Genomic DNA, 23,399 nt, shown 5'->3' with positions numbered 1-23,399 from the left:
TTTTAATGTAAGCACAGTGATATAACATTAAAAATCAGAGCTATTGTAATAACAGATTACAGCCATCTCATTTGTTACTACAGCCAAAGTCACCGAGATAACTTTCACTGTCTGGGTTCACTGCTGTACACTTGCTCTCACTCTCCTGTGAGTTGCCAGACATTTTTTTAAAATACAATATCTGCATGTATCAAGTTAAATGCTAGCTGTCATCCAACATCCAACTGGGAATATTTTCCTTCCTCAAGCATTTTACTTGAAAGGCCAGGCCTATTCAGTTTGAGGAGCAGTATTCACTCAGAAGTGGGGGGTTTCTAGGACCCCAGAGGAGAGATGCGAATTTATCTTTTATGGCTGTACTGCTGTCATTATTCTCCTTCCCTCTCTTCTCTCTGTGTACACAAGAGAAGGTAAGCTGACTCGTGAGCTGATGTACTTCGTGCAATACAGTCTTTACATCCAGTGCATCCTGTGAGGCTTTCCAAGTGACCTCGTTGAAAGGAAACGTCAGTATGAAATCTCCCACGCGAAGGGATGGTGTGGTCATTTCATGAGTTCTCTGGTCCCATGAGAACCTTGGGGGCTTGTACTTGGGGTCATGAATGGCAGGTAACCTGCATGCATTTGATAAGGAGCGCCTAGTTATATGCCTGTGGTTTTCAAGTGACTCTTCAAGTTCAGACCAGCAGGTGGGGCCCTCCACTTGTAGAGGACTCTTTGTTTTGTTTCCACTAACAATGACGGCCTTTGAATTCTGACAGGCTGGATGAAGAGCAGAGCCTTGTGAATTAACGCTTCTCTCCACTGATGGACACTCAAGATTTTCTCCATTCAGAGAATTTAAGCTGGACTGCCTTTGCCTCTTCTTTCCAGACACAGACTTTGGTATCAGAAATGGTGCAGGGCTTTTTCTTAGTGAAGACGGGCTACCTAGACAGCAAGTTCGTTTGTGTCTTCGTCTGAGATATTCTTGCTGTCTTAGACCATCTACCTTCCTGTAATTCATCAAGTCGATGAGATCATTTATCACTCCTTTTTTGACCACTATATCAGCAGGACAGTCCAGAGAAAGTGCAGGGCTATAATTGACCTCTAACAGCCAAGGCTTTAAGTTGGAATCGATGAGGATATCAAAGCCAAACAGCTCCAGGCAGTTGGGGCTGGACGGAATGAAGGAGCCATCGTGAGCAGGGTCAGCGTCACTATGTTGTTGATCTTTTGCCAGAGCAGAAGTTCGTTGATGCCTTGGCTGTGAAGGAAACTGCGGAATTTGCTCAATGTCCACTTACACCCCTGACCTACCCGCTCTTTATCTGTGGTGTAAAATGGACCGAATTTGTTGATGCTGGTGTTCGTCAGGTGAGAGAACAGGTTGTCCAGAGATGCTAGGTTGTATTTCTCTGTCGCGAAACGCACCAAGCCCTCCTGGTGCATGTAGATGGTAAGAGGACTGAAGCTTTTCACACAGACGTAGATCCGCAAGTCAAACTTGTAGCCTGAGATTAGAAGAGGGTTGCTGATATATTTCTGTACAATAACAGGGGAATTGTAAGCCAGGTGCTTGATGTCATCAAAGATAAAGATTCCTCTTCCTCGGGAGAGATCCACCGGTTTACAGATCCAGTATCCCGGCTTTCTAGCATTTTCCACACGAGTCTTGGTATACACTTCCAGGAACCTGGTGTAGTCATTCGGGAGGATGAAGGCCGTGGGGCTGAAGCCATACAAGGCAGCGCCATACGTGCCCCTCATTCTTCTCAGGTTGCGTGCCAGGCAGTCCTTGCGTGCAATTCTCGCCGTTTTAGGGTGATGGTTCAGCCTCTGCCAGGGTAAAATGTTCTCATACTCAAAGTTGCGGAAGGCTGAGGTACGCCAGTAGAGGTTCCAGTCCCCTTCCTCCTGCTCTTGTGGGTCATACTCTTCCCAGCCACGCTCCAGCAGCACCTCCCGCACCACCTCCGGAGTGTTTTCATGGAGCCGAAACACCAGGGGCACAGAACTGTTGGCAGCCATCGAGGAAACGCCCCATGCTTTGAATGGCAAAGCGACCAGACAAGAAGGAAAGAACATTCATCATTTTAAAAACTAGTTCAACAAACAGCCTTAATGAAAAGAAGAAAAATATGCTTGAATAAATACTGCCTTCTACCTTACAAGGTTGCATTTATATGTAGCAATAAACTGAATTGTTCTGAAGTTTCCAATTCACCCATTCTCTATTCTTTAAAATGCCCTAAAAATACTTCATTGGATTCATGAGTTAGGCCAAGATCCAAACCAACATCATTTCAGCAGTATTATATAAATGGTGTTCTCAAAATATTTACTTACTGTGTCAAAATAATGCTTTAGTATTAGGTAATAATGACTTATTATCTTATCTTAAAATAATTCATTTTAAAATGTAATAATTCATTATTTTAACACAGTATATTAAGATTTTGAGAAAATATATGTAATTCAATATTTAATATATTAGCTCAATATTTAGAAAAAATGAAGTCATCACTGCGAAATATTAAGTCAATATTTAGAGAAAATAAGTCGTTGTTTAGAGACACTAGGTCCATATTTTGACATATGAACAACAAATAAGATTTTTTAAAATTACAAATTTTAAAAATCTTGTTAAAAAGGATTTGTTGTGCATTTTTATATCTGCATATATATTTGCATTTATACCTATGTGCAAACTACGTATTAATGACAAATACAAAGAAAATTAATAATGTAAGCAATAGAAATCAAACGTCGAAATGCGTCAAGATGTTTGATAATCGCAGTCCGTCCTTTAAATACAGTTATTTCACACACCTGTCAGAGGTAAGACTTCATTCTGGACTGTTCACTGCAGGACTCGCTCACCTCCTACAGCAGCGCTGCTAACGTGAAGCTGTTCACCTGAGCAGTTCAGGTCTGACGGGTTTCTCCTTCTCTATCATCCTCTGTGGTCATCTATCGTTGCCAGGATACGCATCGCGTGCTAGTGCAGGTCATTTTCAACAGCGGAGGCGTTTTTCGTTGCTATAGTAACGGCATTACCTTTCAGTTTTAAAGCCAGGCGGCGTTTTTTATTGTTTCCCCTCCTTATTCCGTCAGCGCACATTCACAACCCCCCCCCCCGACGGAGACTGGACGCTGCCAACCAATCCCAGCGCAGGAGCCGAGACCTCGCTAGCCAATCCCAGCGCAGGAGGTACTGCTGGGGGCGGGGCCTTGGGAGTTTGGCGCCAAAAAACCTTTTAGCCACTGCTAATAATGTATTTTTGTTGTCACTTAATTTTTTCTCCTTTGCTTGTGTTATTTTCTTACTAGAATAACCTTGTTTATTTGTTTGGAAGATATAAAAGGACTTTTACATATAAATATATCACTGTAAATACTGCTTTAATGAAACAAATCAACAATAAGATGCTAATTTTCAAGCCTAAACAACACAGTAAAAAAAGTTAAAGAGAAAACTCTCTTTAAACTCCGGCACTTTTGATAATTGTTAATATTAATATTGACACATAGGCCGATCCAAAAGCAAGCCCTAATCAGGGATTTGTTAAAATTGAAATTTTTAAATAGATCATTTAACTCTAATTAACTATACGGAGCCCTGCTGGTGATGTGCATCCCGTATAAATAAGAATAACGCAGGCCATGCCATGTTAACGCGTAGATAATTAAGTCGTGGCCACGACTTAGTAAGGCGTGGGAATGAGATAATGCCTTATTAAGCTGTGGCCAAGGCTTTATTATCTCATTCCCATGCCATACTAAGTAGTGGCAACACATTCACAACACAGGATCTTGTTCCCACACCTTACTAAGTCATGACCACGACTTAATTATCTCATTTCCTGACTTTACTAAGTTGTTGCCACGCATTATTTTTATTTATACAGGGTGTCACCAGCAGGGCTCTGTACATTTACATATTGAGCAATACAGATCACACACCAGCGGCCTTTGCTATGAGGCTGACAAAGTGAGCATTTAATTCATTTAGATCATTTTTTAATCAAAATACAAAAAAGGTAATATATCATGCTTCACAAATAGCAATATAAACACTTCATGCTTTGCATTACATACACATTTCTTTACAAAATGAGGTAAAGGGAGGCCACAAGTAGAAAAATATCTAGAAAAAATCAGGTTTGTTATAAAAAAAATTAAATCTAAGACTTCTGAACATTAAGGCATTCTTATGTTTGCAAAAACCCAGCAGTCTCTGGTCGACAGAGGCCTGTTTAAGCTTTATGGCCTACAGATTTGTCTGAGCAATAATGTTCGCACTCTCAGGCGTGTCTTTGAAGCTCTGCTTCTCTGCGACGTTGGCGATGACTTTCACTGGTGCAGTGGGATGTTTGTACTCATTGTACTCCACCCAGAGGTAAGTCACCATGCTCAGTACCAGAACTGCTATTAGAATGTAGAGTTTGGTGGACAGGCAGATGAATGTGCTGTATGCAAAAGCGATCACAAAGCCCAGAGACTCCCACATACGATAGTTGGCGAATGCTGCCTCCTTGTGGTTAGAGAAGAGAGTGCCGTAGAGTGCTGCACGGGGAAATGCAAAAACAATGAGTTCATCACTGACTTCTCAGAAAAGGATAAAATATGTTGGTGGTTCAGAGACTTACCGTTGGTTTGTGTCTGCCATACAGCATCTGCCACGCCCCAGAGAGCAGGGAACACAAAGAAGACAGGGAGCTGGTCTGGGTGAGGCCTCCAGAACAGCAAGGCAAGCACACTGCTCAGGTTTATTACGGCAGCTGTGAGGAGGAGAAGAGGTGGTGAAATTTTTAAATGAACATCATTTACAGCTGTGACCACCACCTGTGCTTCCTAAAGGTAGGCCTGTCTGTGTAGTTCTGTCCTGACCGTGAACTGCAACGTGTGGAATTGGGTTGAAAAAAACTCAAGTCCAGTTGTTGGGATTCACAGTCAGTCCACATTGTAATTCTGTACCAGTTCGAAACACACCTTAGCCAGGTGACGTCAAATTGGGTAAAGTGTGTCAAGGAGCCCATATCCTTCCTTTTTTCACTAATGGCATTTGTGTGGGTTCTAGAGTTGCCACCTTAGCCCTATAAAATTCCTGGACGCTTGGTCAGTAGCTTGCGTTTTACTATAGTCAGCGGACAGACAGATGTCAGTTCAGCTACAGAACCTGATCTTTTCAGTTGAAGGGCTGCTTAGTGCCTAAACATATCAGCAGTTCATGTTTACCAAAGAAATGTCCCTGCATTGAGGATAATTTGACCCATTCTGGATCCCTGGAAATATTTTTTCCTGGAAAGGCAACCAAAAACTTGAACATTCCAGGAAAATCCTGGACAGGTGGCAGCTCTAGTGGGTTACCCAGGCTGTATTTGTTGCTGTGCCTTTAAACTCCTTAAGGCAGTTGTATGCAAAGGTTTTGACACCCATGATCAAACTATGTTGTTCATTTTCTAAGTGAAAATAAGTTAATGCATCCTTTATAGAGAAAAAACGTCTGTACATTATTGTACATTCTGTACATAATTTGCTGGATTTTTCAGTTAAACTAAGCAAAGAAAAAGAAAGGAAAAGAATAGAAAATGTGCAATAAAATCTGCAGAAAAAATGCTATTTTTAAGTTTGTTACAATGTGTTAACATTATTTTTACTAGAAAATTAACAAAACATAATTTGATCAATTTTTTTGTAGATGACTGCATATGTAAATCATCTCTCTTCTGTTTGGCTACTCTTTATTGTGCCTCATTTAAAAGTAATCCAGGCTGAAACTCTCCTTATAACAATAGCAGTAACAGACAGGACAAAACTGCTGTAGGCTGAATGGGTAGTCATATGTAAATGAGTTCAGTGAATTCAAAAGAGAATGATTCGCAATTCAAATGGACTTCCATATATGGACTGTATATGGTTTAATTTGAAAAACAGGTGAATTTGGTCATTTTTTTTCTTCTGTATTTCAGCAATTATAACAGTCTTTTAAGAAATGGAACACAGCAAAATGATGGATCGGCAGATACTCCACATAAAACCTCATTTATAGTTACTATGCCCAATCAGATGGTCTTACCCAGACAAAAGAGGGCAATTCTCCCTGTGTATTGAGCCAGCCTCCCGAAGATGTAGGAGCTCAAGGAGTTCACAGCACCGAAGCAGATCATCACGAAACCAACAAAATGGATTCCTAATGCACAGGTCACATAGTTCTGCAGGGGAAGATGGAAAGAAACACTTCAAGTTTTCTAAATTCTCCAGGTTTTGAAAATGCATTGAACACAGTCTATTTAATGTTGCCAGTACTGAAAATGCTGTATTATAAGTTTGTTTGATTACATGCTAACATTATAGTTATTGAAGGGATTTCCAAACACTTACATCATAAGTGTTTTATTGCCTTTTGTATCAGCACTTGATTATGGTAACTTTTGATATTGATTATGATAACTCGTTCCTCTTCCAGCACTGAAATCCCTGAAGACCAGTTTAGAACATCATTGTATTTCAGAGTAAACATACATCCACATAAGAATAAGGTACCATGTCTTGATATGTTTAGGCCATAATGCCAGACTGTGTCACCTCTCTCCTTTCGATGTTAATTAGAGGTTAACGTTATCTGGACTTATTAGTTCTTTTCCCAGGATTATTGCATCCTAAGGCTTTTTATTCTATAACCCCACAGAAAATAATGCCATTTTTAAGTTACAGGAGAGAGGAATAGAAGTCTGGACTTGCCTGCGTGTTTTATCTACAGTGTTTTATGGTTTTACTATTTTTTTTTCTACATTTGTACATTTTTCCTGTTCATAGTTGTAGGTAGCTTGTAGGCTTTACCAACTCTAAAGCTGCTGTCATACTGCATTATTATCTTGCCAATTTTTCCACCAGGGAGGGTCATTTATAGTTCAGTGAACAGCTAACATTAGCTAGATAGCTGGTTTTGTGAGCAATAAGCAACATAATGTTGACGGAGGAGCAGTTCCTCTATTTCATTTTTTTTTTTCAGAAAGAAAAAAACACATTAAGCTGGCTCTGACCATGTCCTACTCTTTGATTTTCTATTGGCCTATTCTTCCAAGCCTCACAAATTTGGGGTGTTAAATGTCACATAGATAAACTCAGTGTAAAGCTAAATAGACCTCTGAGGTTGTATGTCGTTTTATATGCCAATATAAGGAGCTCTGTGTCTAAGCCTGTTTTCTCTATAGGAAAAAAAAAATGATGTTGTTTTTTGAAAATTATTTCATCCAAAATAAAGAAAAATGTTTTTGTCCTTTGTAAATTTTCTCCCTGAATGTCACTGGATCTAAATTCTAAGCAGGGAACTGGTCATCGGGAGGACCGGGACAATTCCCGGTAGGCCACCTTGTGTGGGGGCTGCTGAGAGAGTGAGAAAGAGAGAAATGTATGGTCGCTTGTAATGTAGTCCTATATAAAATGAATGGAGAATGTGAGGGCTGGCTAAACGGTTGAAACCTCCAAAAAGTGTGAAGGTGCATGACAGTACGCAAAGAATGAAGAAATTACATGAAAGAATTTACGCAATTTGTTTGGATGCACGAGCAAAATGCACCAAGGCTACAGATTGCTAGCTTAATGTTACTGCGCTATCACACACTGGCTAATTAATTAGCTAGCTAACATAGCAGTCACTGCAGTTCTCAGCCAAGCTACAGTGTCTTTTACATGTTCACACTCGTGTATTTTAAAGAGATAAACCCTGTTTATTTTTTTAAAAAATATGTGTCCACTCATTGTAACTATGATAAGAGGTTTAGTTGCAGAGGGTGAGGGCTAAGGGGCCGTGGTGGTGGGATGGTCACTGTGATTGTAGTGGGCTGGCCTAGACAAAGGTTCAGGGCTAAATTTAGTTCCCAATCCAGCCCTGATTCCAACTGTTGTTAAATAGTTGAAATATGAATAATGCTACATATTATTGCATATGCTATAAGCAAGCTAATATGTATGTTTCATTGACAGTGCAGGAAAATAAGGCTGCTGCTCTACTGCAACAGTGTTATATAACAATGCCAGCTATACAGATTGTACTGCTGACAAACCCACATAGCGCTCAAAGCTGGCTGGTTTGTGTGAGCTATTTTGGTGAGGCTGGCATGCTTATGTCAAATCATTGTGCAGGAGCGTTAGTCTGCACGTGGCATGTAGGTAGCCATATTCATATTTTGACTACTTGATGATCCTATAATTCAGAGGACACAATAACATTCAAGGGAAAAATGTGTAAAGCTGTCACGCAAAAAATATTTTGTCATTCACATAGAAGCAAGGTTTAGTCATGTCACAGTAAAAAGATCAGATTAACCTCTGTTCATTTTTTTCAGTGCAATAGGTTTGTCTCATATGTATTTCATGAACACAAATGAATCTACTTACCTTAGTGTATTCGCCAGCAAGAAAGCTTTGCTCAAACCCACTGTACATAGTCAAAGGAATGAGTATTAGCTGCCTTTTATCTTTCAAGCGCCTGAATGTGGCCAGAAAAGTGGTGCAGAAGGACTCATTTCCTTTGTTCTTCCGAAACTCCTGGGCTGCCTGTCCATCAATGTTGTCCAGGAAGATTCCGATAAGGGCCATGGCCAGGACCCCCACACCTGCGGAAGAATTGCTCAACTTAGTTACTTTTACTTAAGGCCAATAGAGTGCCCCTGTCTGGCATATTTTTATGTTTACATGCTCTGATAGAACAAACTACTCAGCTCTTTAACAAATCCTTATGTGTCAGTGGATGTCTTTCAGGATCAGGATTGGGAACCACTGCTTGAGGTCCATTTTAGAGATGTGCAGTTATAGCACATGAGGTGTTATTTCAGCTTTGCTTTAAAAATAACCTGATGCTTAGACATTATTATTATTATTGTGTTACCATTATTAGTCCCACAACAGGGAAATTCCACCTCTGCATTCAAACCTATCTGTGCAGTTCACATTAGTGAACATACACACACTAGGGGGCAGTGAGCACACTTGCCTGGAGCGGTGGGCAGCCCTATCCACAGCACCCAGTGTGCAGTTCAGGGTGAGGTGCCTTGCTCAAGGGCACTTCAGTCATGTACTGTTGGCTCAAGGGACCGAACCAGAAACTTTCCGGTCACAAGGCTGGTTCCCTAACCTCCAGCCCACGACTGCCCCCATAATTATTATTGTTATAAATGAAACATAAGGCCCAAACACATTCTTTCTGCTCAAGAATTTGTTTTTTTATAAGAATAAACAGAAAAGGCCTCTGACTACAGGGGATAAACAGCAGGAAGCTCATCTCTAGAGATAAAACACCTGCTAACAGTGACCACTACAAACACACTCACCAACACCACAATAGAATACAATAAAACACACACAACACAATACATACAATGCAAACTAACAAACAACAACATTAACATAACTACAACAACCTATCCTGTATCCTAACCTATATCCTTTTAATGGAGGAGGCGGCGTGTGCGGCACAGCTTTGCATACCACCCCCTCTAAAGCCCCTTCTGGCATATGCCACAATACTCTCGGCATATGCTAGTCTACACAAATATGATTTTACACTAGATCTAAAACACCTATCAAGCTTGCATTCCTAAAATTCTCTGGAATGCTACAGGAGCTACATGGGAAAATTACCTTTCCCCAGCTGAACTGTACAAGATCCCAGGAATTTGAATAAGTCTACCTCAGCTGAGCGAAGTGTTCTGGACAGGCTATAATGCTTTATCAGAAGAGTAAGACATGCTAGAGCTCAGCCATTAAGAGCTTCATATGTCATAAGCAAGACCTTGTAGTCAGTGTGGAACTTTACAGCAGCCCAGTGTAAATTTCTCAGCTTTTGATATGACTAGTATGCGTCTTATTTTGAGCATATTTTTAAGCAAAAAATGCAGTCTTAGAGGTGTTACTGATAAACTAGCATTCAGTGTTACACCAAGGACCTTAACCATCTAGGGGCCACAAACTTGCCTGTGCATCAAATTCAATGTCTCTATACATGTTTCTTGTATGTATGTATCTTTTCAATAATGCAGTGCAGAAATACGGTACAGATATTTAATCTGAATCTGAGTCGCCCTTTCAGTTCCATCTTATTACGAGATCATACATGACTCACATCCAGAGTTATAAGGCTGTGAAGAGGGGCTGAGATACATGCCATCTGCCTCTCACTGTGTGTAACTGGTGGATTCATGTGTCCATCTACATTTTATGTAAAACTGGCCAGTTGATACTCAGGAAATCACTAAGGACTGACCCATCACTTCGGAAATCTTTCATTCTTCATCTAGTCAACATCGGAGACACGTGTGAAATGGTGTGCAAAGAGTTTACAGCTGCTGAAGTTGCTCCCGCCATTTTGCAAAGTAGCGACAAAGAAAAAAGAGAATTTTGGCATGAAACATATATCATGTTATATGCAACTGACTTTAATGGCGAGTTTAAGAAGATATGCAAAAATCAAGAAAATGCCCTCAGACCCCAGAGGGTTAACTCTATCATTTTAGACATTAATATCCCTGAATATAGTATAATAGTGATTGGTAATGGCCATGGCTAGAGTGATGAGACTCATCTCTGCCTACCTATGTAGCAGCCCATCAGGATGTTGACCAAGTTCTGCTCTGGCAGGGTGATGTTCCCTGAAGTTGTGAAGTTCTCGTCGCAGAGGGCCGCACCGCAGTACCGCAGATTCTCCTCAGGGATTTCAGCTTAAGGCAGAGAAAAACACACAAGACTTAAAATGATTTGCCAGTTTAAGTACTTCTACCTTGTACATTTGCCATTTTATCAGAAACACCTATGCACTTATATTCAATGCTCAGTGCAGCCTCTCTGTTGTTGCAGTTTTATCACCCCCCCCCCATTCTGTTTATCAGCAGAAAGGGACCACCATAGGACCACCGCTGACCTGATATGACATGATAGAATAAGTGGCACTATGTGATACAAGTGTATCAGGCACAGGTTTTTTGCCAGGGTTTTTACACACAGTGTCACTTTATCAGCCTTAACTAACTTGTATCTGTGAAATATAAAAAATTAAATGGCAATTTACAAAAACTAACAAAACTGCAAGGAATGCTGGGAAGCTCCAACTCCATCACTACTCCATTCAGAGACAGGACGCTCACACTTCACAAACAAACACACTTTCCAAGTTGCCTCAGCAAATAACATCTAATTATTGTAAAATCCAACATTTTAACTTTTGAAAAGAAGCTTGACTTATATTTCCCAGAAGGCACCATTTTTGTACAACAATATTCAGAATTTAAGGAATACAGCGGATTCCCCCAGTGCGGTGGTAAACCATGACCGTTAGAGCTAAGCCATAAATGTCAAAAATAGGGAAAAACCACCGCTACAATAATGTTAATTTCCCTATGGGATTCTGGTAGTATGTTAGCGCTAAGCTAACAACAATTCGCATTAACTTTTTTTGGCTGTTCTAGATTAAACATGGATGTTTGAAGCTTGTAAAAGATGCTTCATGTTTTATTTGAAGCTTGTAACAGGTATTTACTTATATTGTACCGTGTAACAGTTTTACAGTGACTCTTTCTGTGAAGAGTCCTGCTGCCGCTGCTTTCAATTTCTAACAACTGGCTGAAACCATATCTAGGACTTCCAGAAGGCTTAGAGCGATGCCTTAATTTTGTTAGTGGTTAATCTGTCAAATTAGGCCTTCAGTCCTGCTCCTGAAGTAGAGCCGCCAGGTGCCTGGATGGGACTGTTCCTAATACATGACCTGATGGTTTATAAATGGAGTAGAGGGGGGCTGATAAATTGTGCGGTTGTACCTGATAAAATGACCAATGATATGCTGAATTTGGTATCTTACAGCTAAGTAAATAATCACGACCAGACAGAGAAACAAAGCACTGACTGTGTTGCATTTTGTTCTAACCTACCAACGTTAGAGTCCTGTCTAAAAATGAGGGACGACATGAGGTTTCCCCACACGGCAGATGACTGGAAGATGAGGAAGAAGATGCCAAAGTACTGGTTAATGATGTCCTGGCCTTTCTTGTTGTCTTTTTCTGCCTGGGCGTTTCCACTTACGGTGAGGTAGGTGCATTTCGCAGACCAAAGCGTAGAGCCTCCCAAACCCAGAATAGCAGAGGTGGTGATCAAGCTCGCCCTGCAGGTTTATTAGAACCGAGTAAGATGCATTGTTCTTTCATACTAGTACTGTAATGTAATACTTCCCATCATTGAGCACACTATAACTGCAGGAGTTTGTACTTGTGCTCATTCTTCACTCATCACACAAGCTTTATAGTAGTTACTGAATGATTTGTAGTAGTTACCATAGAAGTTTTACTCTTAATAGGAGAATAATAAGCCTGAAGTTGAAGAGTTAGACAATATAAGCATGTGGTCAAATAAATTCATGGTACAACTGGTACTGATAGCCAGGGTTGGCTCATGTCTTTATAGGGCCTTAAGAAGGATTTTCTGGGGGCCTCCCATCTTGCTAGCTGATATATTGTAAAATTAGAGGCTAACTAATAACAACGACTATCACAAGCTGCCTAAATTGTAGATTTATAACTGGTTTATTGTGTATTGCGAATGATCAGATGCTCATTTGACTTACAACTTGAAAGTTGTTAGAGGGGCCCCCTGGTGGCCGCAGGGCCTTAAGAAGCTGTCACTTACTAGGTAGAGCTGGCACTGCTGATAGCCATTAATTTATTTGAGTTATTATTTATTACTGTGTTTTACATATTAGTTATTACTTATGACACGACTCACAAGTAACATCCCTGAAGTATAAATGTGCCTGGAAATTTTTATGAGCATATCTGTCCACACTCACCAGCCAGGGAAGAGGTTGCCGAAAGAGTAGGATATATAGCAGGCCATTGAGACAAAGATTGTCCATTTGCAGCCCAGATTTTTTATCATGATGGGTGGCAGAAACATGGAGGACAGAATAATGGTTCCATAGATGACACTCAGTGATATAACGCCCATTCCATCTTCATAATTTAGACTGCTCTGTGACACATCAGACACAACAGGTTATCAATACTCATACAAGTAGCATATCATCACTGTTGGAACATCACTATTTTGGTCATTTTTTTTGTTTGTTTGTTTTTACATAATTTGAAAACAGCTGCTGTTTACACTGTGTCACATTTTTGCAAAAGTGGTCCAACAGAAATGGGCCAAAATAACATAGAATATATTATTCTTTTTATAGTAACTTGCATAACAAGTAAAGAATGTTTTTTCTTCTCCTGTAAACTTTTTCTGACAATAAGGTTTTGTTCCCGCAGGAAAAACACTTAATATCATAATTTTCTATATATTCAAAAGTGATATACAAATAAAGTTAGAATTAATTTTCTATTCTTTGTTGATTAATTTGGACCTTTTCTATTGTTCCACTTTTCATTAAATGGTAACACAATGTTAAAGTGATACTCTACAATCTTCAACAGTTTTGAGTCACTGATTTCAATAATTGAAAACTAATTTGTTGAAAGTACATGAAGTGAAGTGGTTTTAATGATGCTGTTAATTTAACTCCAAATGGTTTGTAGGAATCTGTGAAAAATGAGAGAATGTTAGAAGTGTTCAGAAAGATGAACTGAGCTGTAGATGATTCTACAATGACCTGAAAGAGCCATAGAAGATTGAGCATAAAGTACAATTACCATTCAGAGTCTCTCGTGTTTGAAATGTGATAATAAGATCTCGAAGCAGATAACTTATCTAGGAATTACTGTAAATAGATAATTGCAGTATATTATTAATCAGTTCATTTAGCAACTTCCTGGTGTTCCCAAAAAAAACAAGAAATATCTTAACCCCTTTTTCTAGTAGCCACAAAATGCAGTTTCTGCTTGTTTTGGATGTTCCTTAATTGAACTATGCAATAGTTCCCACCCCTGTTCTTTTACCCCTCATTGCTCGCAAGCAGCTTAACAGAGTCACAACATTTTACACAGAGCCGACATATCTACAGTTATATGGAAAAACATTATTAGTTGTATTACCCAAAAATGTCCAAGTTGTTGCCACTAGGGGGCCTGCACAAACAAGTTAAAGTAGCTTCTGGTGCCTGTCTAGTATTTCAATCTCTGCATAAGTTATTTTTGAATAAAATTACAAATGACAAGACAACTAAATGTTGTCTTCATTATCAGTGTGTCCTTTGTCTTTATGTCTTTTTAAATAAACTGAAGAGGTTTATAGGTTTAGAGATTGGATGTTTATTACCTGTAGGCTCTGCAGTCCTCCGTAGGCTGTGAACAAGAACAAAAATCCAAAAGACACCACCAGAATGTTTTTGGTATTTCGGCTTATCATGCTGGCAGACTGAAAGTCCTGTAGAACAGAGAGAGTTAAGCCACAGCTGTGGTAAGTTCAGCTGGAGTACATGTGAATTTACACTGCTGACAGACTTCATATAGTGTGGTCAGTCACGCTGGAGGACAAAGTTCAAAGTGGAAGGCATAAAAGTGTCAATAGAAAAGTCAATGGCTTATCAGTCAATAACAGGTAGCCTCAGTTAGAGAGCAGGCAGTGACAATGTTTTATACACTCTTAAAAAAGATGGTTCTTTAAGGGTCCTGCAGTAAAGAAAATGGTTCTAAGTAGAACCATAAACACTCAAAGAACCCTTTGCATGATTACAGGGTTTTTTGGTATCATGAAAGGAAATCTTTTGTATATGGAACCTCTTTGAATCGGGTTCTATGTGATACCAAAAAGGGCTCTTCTAATGCTATGATGTAAAGCTTATACCAATAGCAGAACCCTTTTTGGTGCTATATGGAACCCTTTTCAAAGGTTTTATATAGATCCATCTACAGCACATTCTCCGTTAATCTGAAGAACGCTTTCATAATGCAAAGAACCTTTTAATCATGCAGAGGGTTCTTTGAGTGTTCACGGCTCTATATAGAACCATTTTCTTTACTGAAGAACCCTTGAAGAACCATCTTTTTAAGAGGTGTAATTAAACTTGATTCTATAATTATGAATGGTGCTGCAGTTCAATAAAAAGCAAAGCAATTACTTTAGAGCGTCATAGAAGGTGGCTGCTTTTTATAGTGTCATTACAGTGTGTTATCCACCTCTCACATGTGGTGTAATGTGTGTGCAGTGTTGGATTAAGTTTTATTCAGCTGGAGTAAAGTGACAAATATGTTTGTTCAGTGCTGATTTCATTGTCTGTATTCCCTGTTTGTTGTTCTGAATGTCTCATCAATGGCACACTGGCAGATTTAAGCAGCTGCCGTCCGCGAGGCCTACAACACACTTTACAAGCAAAAGTACAGAAGCCAACCTAGAGTGTTTTTTGAGAGCTAGATGAGGAACATTGCTCTTTTCCATCCGAACTTTTATTTGCTTTGCTTCATTTTAATGAATGAGTTCATCTGTCTTGCACAAAAACCAAATAACCACTTGTTACTGCATGAAATACCTTTTTTAGGTTGAATGATGAAACTGTGGGCAACTAACGCCTCTCAAAGATCAGTCAACATGCATTTTGAACAACACACATTCCAAAGTACATTATCTGGAGATAGATGATGTCCCCCTGATTGTCTGCATCAGCATTTTCTTTTTTTTTCTCAATAACAATACCATATTGATCTGATTGGCCCTTTATGTACTTCTACACTGGTCTCCCTCGGCACTTTTCACAGCAGTCATAAAGAGCGATCTCCACCTGTTTTGGAGGTCCCTCAGTTGAACAATGAAAAACGTAGGCAGTCGTCTTCCTAGGTGGAGAGGTATGAATTGTTTTCACAGCTTTAGGTTCTCACCCCTCCCCATTCACCCCTCATTGCACACTAGCAGCTCAACATAGACTCATAGACTCATAACATTTTACACAAAGAGAGCCAACAGTGTGTAAGTTAATCTGAAAACAGAGTTACAGGAACAAATATTTTATTAGATTATATCGATTAAAAATATCTGAGCTGATTTACACTGGGCCACTAGGGGGCCTGCAGGAAGAGTTTAAACTACTTCAGACAAAATGATGTTAGTAAGGTGATGTGTCTCATCATTCAGTTGAAGTAGGCATGTTAGAGAGCAGAAATCTAAATATAAGCAGTTTTAACTCAGGAATGCAGTTATGAACCATGGATTTAAAAAAGCCCATGCCTGGAATTCCTCCACCTCTGCATCTTACTTGACTTTATAAATCCTGAAAAAATTTTGACTCTATGCTGCTGATTGATGGGTTGGTCAGCTTCTGGTACACAGCAGAAGCTGCCCAGATTTCCAGCCCAGGCTTCTCAGAGTTCCTCCTGGCCTGCATCTAGCTCAATTTGGGGTGTGGTGTGCACTCACCAAATTCTAATTAAGCAACCTTATGCAGTGTTTTTTAAATGTAATTGTTTTTCAGTTCACTGTTAATGCTTATGCAGTGATTTGTCTGTTTTTTGGGTTAGCTGCTTTCCTGCAGCTGTTGAGTATCATATGCAGTTTTGAAACTGTGCATGAAGGAAAAGTTCTCATATGAACTACACTACAAACCTCAATTACAAAAATGTTGGGGTCACACTTTATTTGGATGTGTCACACATCCCTCTGGCTTGGAGATCTCCATTGATTCCATCTCCCAGAGCCCTCTGGGGGATCACGTGACTCCTGACCCTCCATCATGCTCCAATCACCGCTCTCTGTCTCCCAAATGCTAATCTGTTTCACCTGTTGACCTCTAGTTAGAGTTAGTATAAAGCCTGGGCTTTTAGTTCAGTTCAGTTTGAGGTACTGCATCCTTCTAGAGCTACTGAGCGTTCATTCCTATTTTGTATTTTCTGGTTCTGACTGATTTTCTGTATCTTGACTTTTCCCTTTTTGCCTGACCCCTTTTGGACTGATTTCGCCTTGTGTTACGTTTGTGTGTTTGTACTTGTTGCCCTTTCTGGATTTGACCTTTGCCTGTTTGCTAACAACGATGTAGAATAACGATTCAAACAATAAAGCCCATTTTGTCTTTTTTATCCATGAGTGTCTGAGTCATTCTGTCACGTTACAGGATGGTCCCCTGTAGATGATCTACAGATAAAACCGATAGAAACGGCCCAAGATAAATGAAGCATCTTTAAAGGATGTACAGTGATAAAGTGAAAAAACAAAAACAAAAAAACTGTGATTAGTAAATTGTGTTTGGCCTGTATTAAACTGTAAACATTATAAAGGCATGACATTTATTGTTTTACTCTATTTTAACAACTAGTATTATTATTCCTTTTTGAAAATATAACTCATTCCTGCAACATGTTCCAAAAACCTTTTTTTTTTTCATCTTTTCTTTTAACGGCACCATTTGAGGATTGAAGATATATATATATATATATATATATATATGGACAGAAGTATTGGGACACACCTCTTAATCACTGACAAACGTACAAACATTTGTGAAAGAATAAGTTGTTCTAAAGAGCTCATTGAATTCGAAGGTGGTACCGTAATAAGATGCAACAGGTCAGTTTGCAAAATTTCTTCCCTCCTAGATATTCCACAATCAACTGTGAGTGTTATTATTGAAAAGTGGAAGCATTTAAGAACCACAGTCACTCAGCCATGAAGTATCAGACTATGTAAAGTTATAGACCGCGGTCACCTATGACCCACTAGCAAAGAAAAAAGTAGAGTATCTGATACTCAACCTCAAACACAGTGTCTGCAGTCAATCGAGTCTCACTAATGAAACTAAGATGTAGAAGATATCTTGAATATGGCATATAATAAATTTTAACACGATACAGTTACATGGACTGAGGAAAGTAATAATTTCCATTTGTCAACATGTTTTTGTCCTTCAGTCAATTTTTGTATTGATCAATTTTTTCTTCTTCTTCTGCTTCTTCTTCTTCTTCTTCTTCTTCTTCTTCTTCTTTTTCTGATGTACTGCTTGAAATCAAGTAAATTCTTTGCATTAATTAAGCCCAGTTGTTGTCCTGGAGCAATCCAGCAGTTCACTAGGTTTATTAGCTTACGTGTAACTCACCAGGAAAATCATCAAACTGTGTTGGACTATGACCCACCAGGAAAGACCAGTATGTCTTATCATACAAACAAGTACAAGTACTGTGCAAAAGTTAGACACCACCCTATTACATTTCCATTCAAAACACAAGTACAAGTGGTTCAATTTTCAAAGTCAGAAAAAAAGAACACAGAAAATTATTATTATTATTACAGCTTCCATTCGTTTCAGGAGACTCACTTTCAGTTTATTTAAAAAATCTGCAAATATTTGTTTCCAAAGTTCAGTCTTAGAAGTTGGTTACATTTTCTGCTACTTATGATCCAAATAATCCCAAATACATTGAGTCATGTTGAGGTCTGGACACCTGCAGCTTCTTGGTTTGGCAAGACAATGTCAAACTACATTCTGCACATATTACAAAAGCACAGCTCCGTAGTAAAAGAGTCTGTGTGCTAAACTACCTGCCTGCAGTCCAGACCTGCCACCCACTGAAAACATATGGCACTTTATTTAATTTAATTTAAAATAGCCCTATATTTTTCAAAAAACAATACAATTTCTCAGTTTTAGCATTTGATCTTTTGTCTTTGTGCTATTTTCAAATAAATATTGGGTTTAAATGATTTGCACATCATAGTATTTTGTTTTCATTTACATTTTGCACAGCGTCCCAACTTTTTTGGAAATGGGGCTGTACTTAATGACCATTTCGACTGGAAATTTAATAAACAATAGGCCGTCTCTGATTTTTACACAGTAATGTGCAAAACCATTTAGCCCCCAGTGATAAGTCTGGTTTAATAAACTTTCGTTGAGTTTTGGCTCTTCTGGTCATTCAAAGTTAGGACTATGATGTGTACGCCCTCATTTTTATAACGCTTGCATGATCTATTCAGAGATAAATTGTAGTTGCTGAAGAGAAGAGTCACATTTTATGTTATTTTCAGTGTCTGGTATCTCTCATATCTTTCAGGATGCACCTCTTACTGTAAACCCCCTCAGACAAATTCAAGTATATCATAGCAGGAAGGTCCAGTCATTCAAGACAGCATGATAAGATAACTGCTATATGGCTGTTGATTATAAAAGTGGTTTATTGCTTTTACATGTTCTTCTGAAAGTGAAGCACTGCGATCGTCCTCAGCGACCACAGAGTAAACAACTGCATCTCCACCCACCATAGTTCACCAGAACGAACTGATTATCTGCTTTACAATCAGGACAGTGTGTGTAATACACTAACTATCAGAAGCCATATTTTCTAGGTGTATATTTCAGTTATCAAAATTCATTTCTGAGTTTAATTTTATATAGTAAAATGGTAAATTGGTGGGTTTCTATGTGTGCAATGTTATACTCCATGTCTAAAAGAGAGTCATGAAGTTTTCAAACAGTGCCTTCCACAAATATTGGCACCTCTGGTAAGCATGAGCTAAATATGCTGTAAAAACATTCTTTATTTCTTATCCTAGTGAGATTTCATTCAAAATATCAACAAAAATCTAATCTTTATTAACTTTTATCTGATCACTTACAAGAAAATAGCTGAACAGTTCAAAATGCCCATTTCCACTATCAGGGCAATAATTAGGAAGCTTAAAGTAACGAGATGTTAAGAATCTGCAAGTAGGGGGACAAATGACAAGACTGACCCCACGCTCAGTGAGGGGGACGGTTTGAGTGGCCATAGAATCTCAGAGGATCACAGATGGTGAATTGTTGACATTAGTTAGGTCTTGGGGTCAGAACTTCTCCCAAACTAAAATCAGAGGCCAATCACATAACCACAGTGCTGGTCAGTGCTAACATCACAACAAGGAGATAAACTTTGTGGCCTAAGCGAACGCTGTCATTAATGCTGTCACAAATCTATTTCTGATATTGTTTTAAACTTAAATTCCAGATTAGTTTTTAATGTGTTACATTATTGCAAGCTGATAAATTCTCCTCTGTATTTAAAACATTCTGAAAATCTGTTCCTATAGATCTGAGACAGGCAGAGTAAATAAAATGCCTACATATAAATCATGATTCTTGCTTTGAGGCTCAGAAAAACATGAGCGGCACTGATCCACTCCGCAGAGACACAGAGACATTCATGGATTCATGATAATTCATGTTTACAAGATCTTTTACTGCTCCAAACGTCTAACTGATAGGACATAGCTGATAATGATTTGAGCTGCATAGCAACCACATTCCTCATTTAAAAACAGCCATAAAACTTCCTTTATATTGCTCATTTATTAAAACTTGCTTTAGTCCTCCTGGAGGAAATTCCTTTATCTACACTGTCACAGGCTCGTCCTCTTCCCCATACCTCTGAACTGTGCAATCCCAAATGAGTCTGCATACACAAAGTCCACTATCCTCCAGGACGAAAGACATTATAAGAAATATTTAACTACATTAATATATATATACATATATATATATATATATATATGTATATATATATATATATATATATAGTGCAGATGTGTGTAAACAGAGACTGTTCTTAAAACAGAAATTGTAATGCTAGTAGAATATTTATAAATACAAAATATAATAAAACCAATCCTTAATATAATCAACTATCTTCATATCGCTGTTGTCGGACGAAAACCTTGTATCTCCAAAATGACAACTTTACAAAAAAGGAAAAAACATGCTTTACTTTTAATGTAAGTCAGTGCAACCAGACTTTTTTCCAAGTCATTTTGGGCTATTTGTTTTGATCCATTCTTCATGAAATTTACACACAATGTAAAAGGCAACAGGCATTTTAAAATTATGCCAAAACCTGACAAACGACAAAAATGGAGGTTCAAGGTTTCTTCCGACAGCAGCAATATGTAAGCATAACCATTTCCAAAAGACTACCAGTAGAATAAAATAGCTTTATGACTTTAAAGGGCCTTTATCACAGAAAACTGAATCTCTTGCTTTTTAAATGTGTTTGTAAGGTTCAAAATGCACCATTCACACCTCACTCCATACACTCCATATACAGAAACTAATCAGCAAAAATTGACTACTTTAAATTACTGTTTTTTGTGATGTCACAAGCATAAACGTATTTGCATTATTTGGTCTGCAGCAGCTTAGTCCCGCCCATTCACGAGGCACAACACAGAGCAGCCAGTCAGAACAGAAGTCATTTACATATATTAGTCCTAAAGGCACAGTAACAAAAACAGCCTGTTCAATGTTAAGGGGTGAAGAGAGTTTGGAAAATAATCATATAAAAGTGAACTATGGCCACACAAACATCATCAGAGAAAAAAACTTGAAAATACAAGAAAAAGGTAGGGTATGGGCTCTTTAATACGAAAACAAACAGTTTTATTTTCAGTATGTGACAGAGCAGCGTTGGATTTTGATCCAGCGTTGTAGGTACATGCCCGATTCTAATACTGGGAATTGCGTCAGTTCTATCTATACAAAATATGAAATTCTCAGCTGATCAATGACATAAAAATAGTAGAAGAAAATCCTATAAATCAAAGCACTATTTTTACTCCCTTTTAAAACTGTTGAAGGCCTCATTTGAGCACCCACAAAGCTGTTCGATGTGGCTGTTGCTAACTTAAGAAGTGAGCCGATTATCATAAGTCAGTGCAGGAAGTGATGAAGCACATTTTGCAGTCTAATAGTGAAGGAGGTAGGTGTTAAATCCTGCGCTGTCAGAGAGAAAGAGAGAGAGAGCGTAAAGGGGATTTAGATAATAGAGCTCCTGCTCACTCTGTTCTGCGCTTCATTATTAAACAGCCTCAGCACTGCAAGGCCCTGCAGGCGTCTGTCGAGGCCCGCTGACAGCACTTTAAGGAAGAAGTGAAGACACTGAAGCTGTTTCTCAAATGCTGACACTAATGCAAGCACGTACATGCACTGTGTTGTTTACCAGGTGAATGGCTGGAGATTCGTGTGTGGTAGTCTAGAAGGGTAAATCCCTAACAACGTTTCCACAGAACAATAACACTTCTGTGATATGACACAATGATAAAGTCTGACTTGTTTTCTGTTTACCCTTAAATTCATGCCTGAGGGAAGAAAACAACACCAATGGAGCATCCAAAACATTCGACAAGGTTAAAAGACCCATTTCATAGAAAACAAATTTTCCTCTTTTTTTGAAATAGAAAAACTTGATGTAGAATGTAAACATGGCTAAAGTTTCAAAATGTACTATTTACTCTTCAGTCCATACAGTCCATATATGGAAGCTAGGTTTTTGCGATGTCATACATCTACCTTTTCAGTCTACAGAGGTTTAGCCATCCATGCTGAAGTTATAAGCAGTGTTTTAGCCTGTAGGACTGCTTTTTGAATGAGGCATAGTACAGGGCAGCCAATCAGAACAGAGCTCATTTGCATAAATCAGTGCATAAAGGTGCAAAAACAAAAGCTGTTTTTATTCTAAGGGATAAAGAGAGCTTTGAAAATGGTCCTGTAAAAAAAAGATTACTGTTTCTGGGAGATAAAACCAAACAAATGTAATAAGTGGACTTGCTGCAATGCTGTTGTCCTTGTCTTGGACTTTATAGCCTTGCTGTTCAGGCATTTTATTCATTAAAGCCAACATTAATTAGAAATCTTTATGTATTTCTGTTCCATGTACTGTTAGAAATAAAGATTCTGTGCAGGTACATTTTTTATTCATCAAGGTACAAAGATGGAACAATAAACAAAGATGGAAGTTCAGTTTTGTACCTTAAATATTTTTTTCTAGATAAAAAAGTACGTATTTGTACCTTTTCATAGCCTAATAGTTTAAATCACAACAATTAAATAAAAAAGCCTGGAGGTGAGACATGGTGTGTGGAGTCAATACATCTTAGAAAATATAATTTCAATGGATTATGGTACAATTATGTTTCCTGAATAAAGTTACTTAGATGTACCCTTAAGGGGACCACCCCAGTGACAAGAGGGCTACTGGCCCTGTGACAGTTTCACACGTTTATTTCCGACAATTTACTGTGACATATTTCTGAGCAAAACACAGTATCAGAGTGTCATTTTGTCTCGATGATAGGTGGGGGTGGGAGATGTAACATGATATTATTTTTCCCTGCCCACTGGTGCACGGTAATGTAATCAAAAACGAGAAGATATCATCGCTGTCCAAAGAAAAACAAGTATCTATTAAATAGTAACTTTACAGGAGAGGGCAAAACACTCTTACCTTTTAATGTAAGTAAATGTATAGACATTTTATTCTAAGTGATTTTGAACTGAAAAACAACAAAAATGGAGATACAACAACATGTTCCAAAAATATTGGGGGCAACAAAAGGCTGGTAAAGTTGTGTCATGCTAAAAAAAAACACCTGGTGGTTGATTGGCAAAAGGTCAGTAACATGATTGGATATAAAAAAAGCATCTTCTTTCAGAGTCTTTCAGAAGTGAAGATGAGGAGGGGTTCACCACTCTGTAAAAG

At 38.6% G+C, this 23,399-nt stretch overlaps 2 protein-coding genes across 2 annotated transcripts; both read right to left on the bottom strand.

Annotated features, from left to right (window-relative positions):
* Positions 1 to 3: 3 nt before the first annotated feature.
* On the bottom strand, positions 4 to 3,781 carry ttll2 (tubulin tyrosine ligase-like family, member 2). Its single transcript, XM_036582065.1, is given in 3 exon segments — positions 4 to 1,173; positions 1,176 to 2,030; positions 2,815 to 3,781. Coding segments are annotated over 2 exon segments (1,737 nt in total). The 5' UTR covers positions 2,014 to 2,030; positions 2,815 to 3,781; the 3' UTR covers positions 4 to 274.
* Positions 3,782 to 3,961: 180 nt separating this feature from the next.
* unc93a (unc-93 homolog A) lies at positions 3,962 to 14,420 on the bottom strand. The gene is made up of 8 exons (XM_036582066.1): positions 14,233 to 14,420; positions 12,821 to 13,002; positions 11,910 to 12,139; positions 10,581 to 10,706; positions 8,389 to 8,606; positions 6,065 to 6,200; positions 4,635 to 4,766; positions 3,962 to 4,551 (listed from the first exon to the last, which is right to left on the bottom strand). Exons 1-8 carry the CDS (start codon positions 14,320 to 14,322, stop codon positions 4,256 to 4,258), a joined length of 1,410 nt encoding a protein of 469 aa, XP_036437959.1. The 5' UTR covers positions 14,323 to 14,420; the 3' UTR covers positions 3,962 to 4,255.
* Between the last annotated feature and the right edge of the window lie 8,979 nt (positions 14,421 to 23,399).

Source organism: Colossoma macropomum, unplaced genomic scaffold (genome assembly GCF_904425465.1).
Source record: "Colossoma macropomum unplaced genomic scaffold, Colossoma_macropomum, whole genome shotgun sequence".
NCBI lineage: Eukaryota > Metazoa > Chordata > Actinopteri > Characiformes > Serrasalmidae > Colossoma > Colossoma macropomum.
The sequence above is the reverse complement of the archived record's forward strand: the minus strand, read 5'-3'. Positions and strand labels throughout refer to the sequence as shown.

Excerpts from the sequence above, each read along its gene's own strand:
- unc93a (XM_036582066.1), bottom strand. The coding sequence starts at position 14,322 with ATGATAAGCCGAAATACCAAAAACATTCTGGTGGTGTCTTTTGGATTT. Across the intron at positions 10,707-11,909 it reads TAGACAGGACTCTAACGTTG|CTGAAATCCCTGAGGAGAAT; the intron begins GTAGGTTAGAAC and ends CTCTGCCTTAAG. Across the intron at positions 4,552-4,634 it reads ATGGCAGACACAAACCAACG|CACTCTACGGCACTCTCTTC; the intron begins GTAAGTCTCTGA and ends TTCCCCGTGCAG.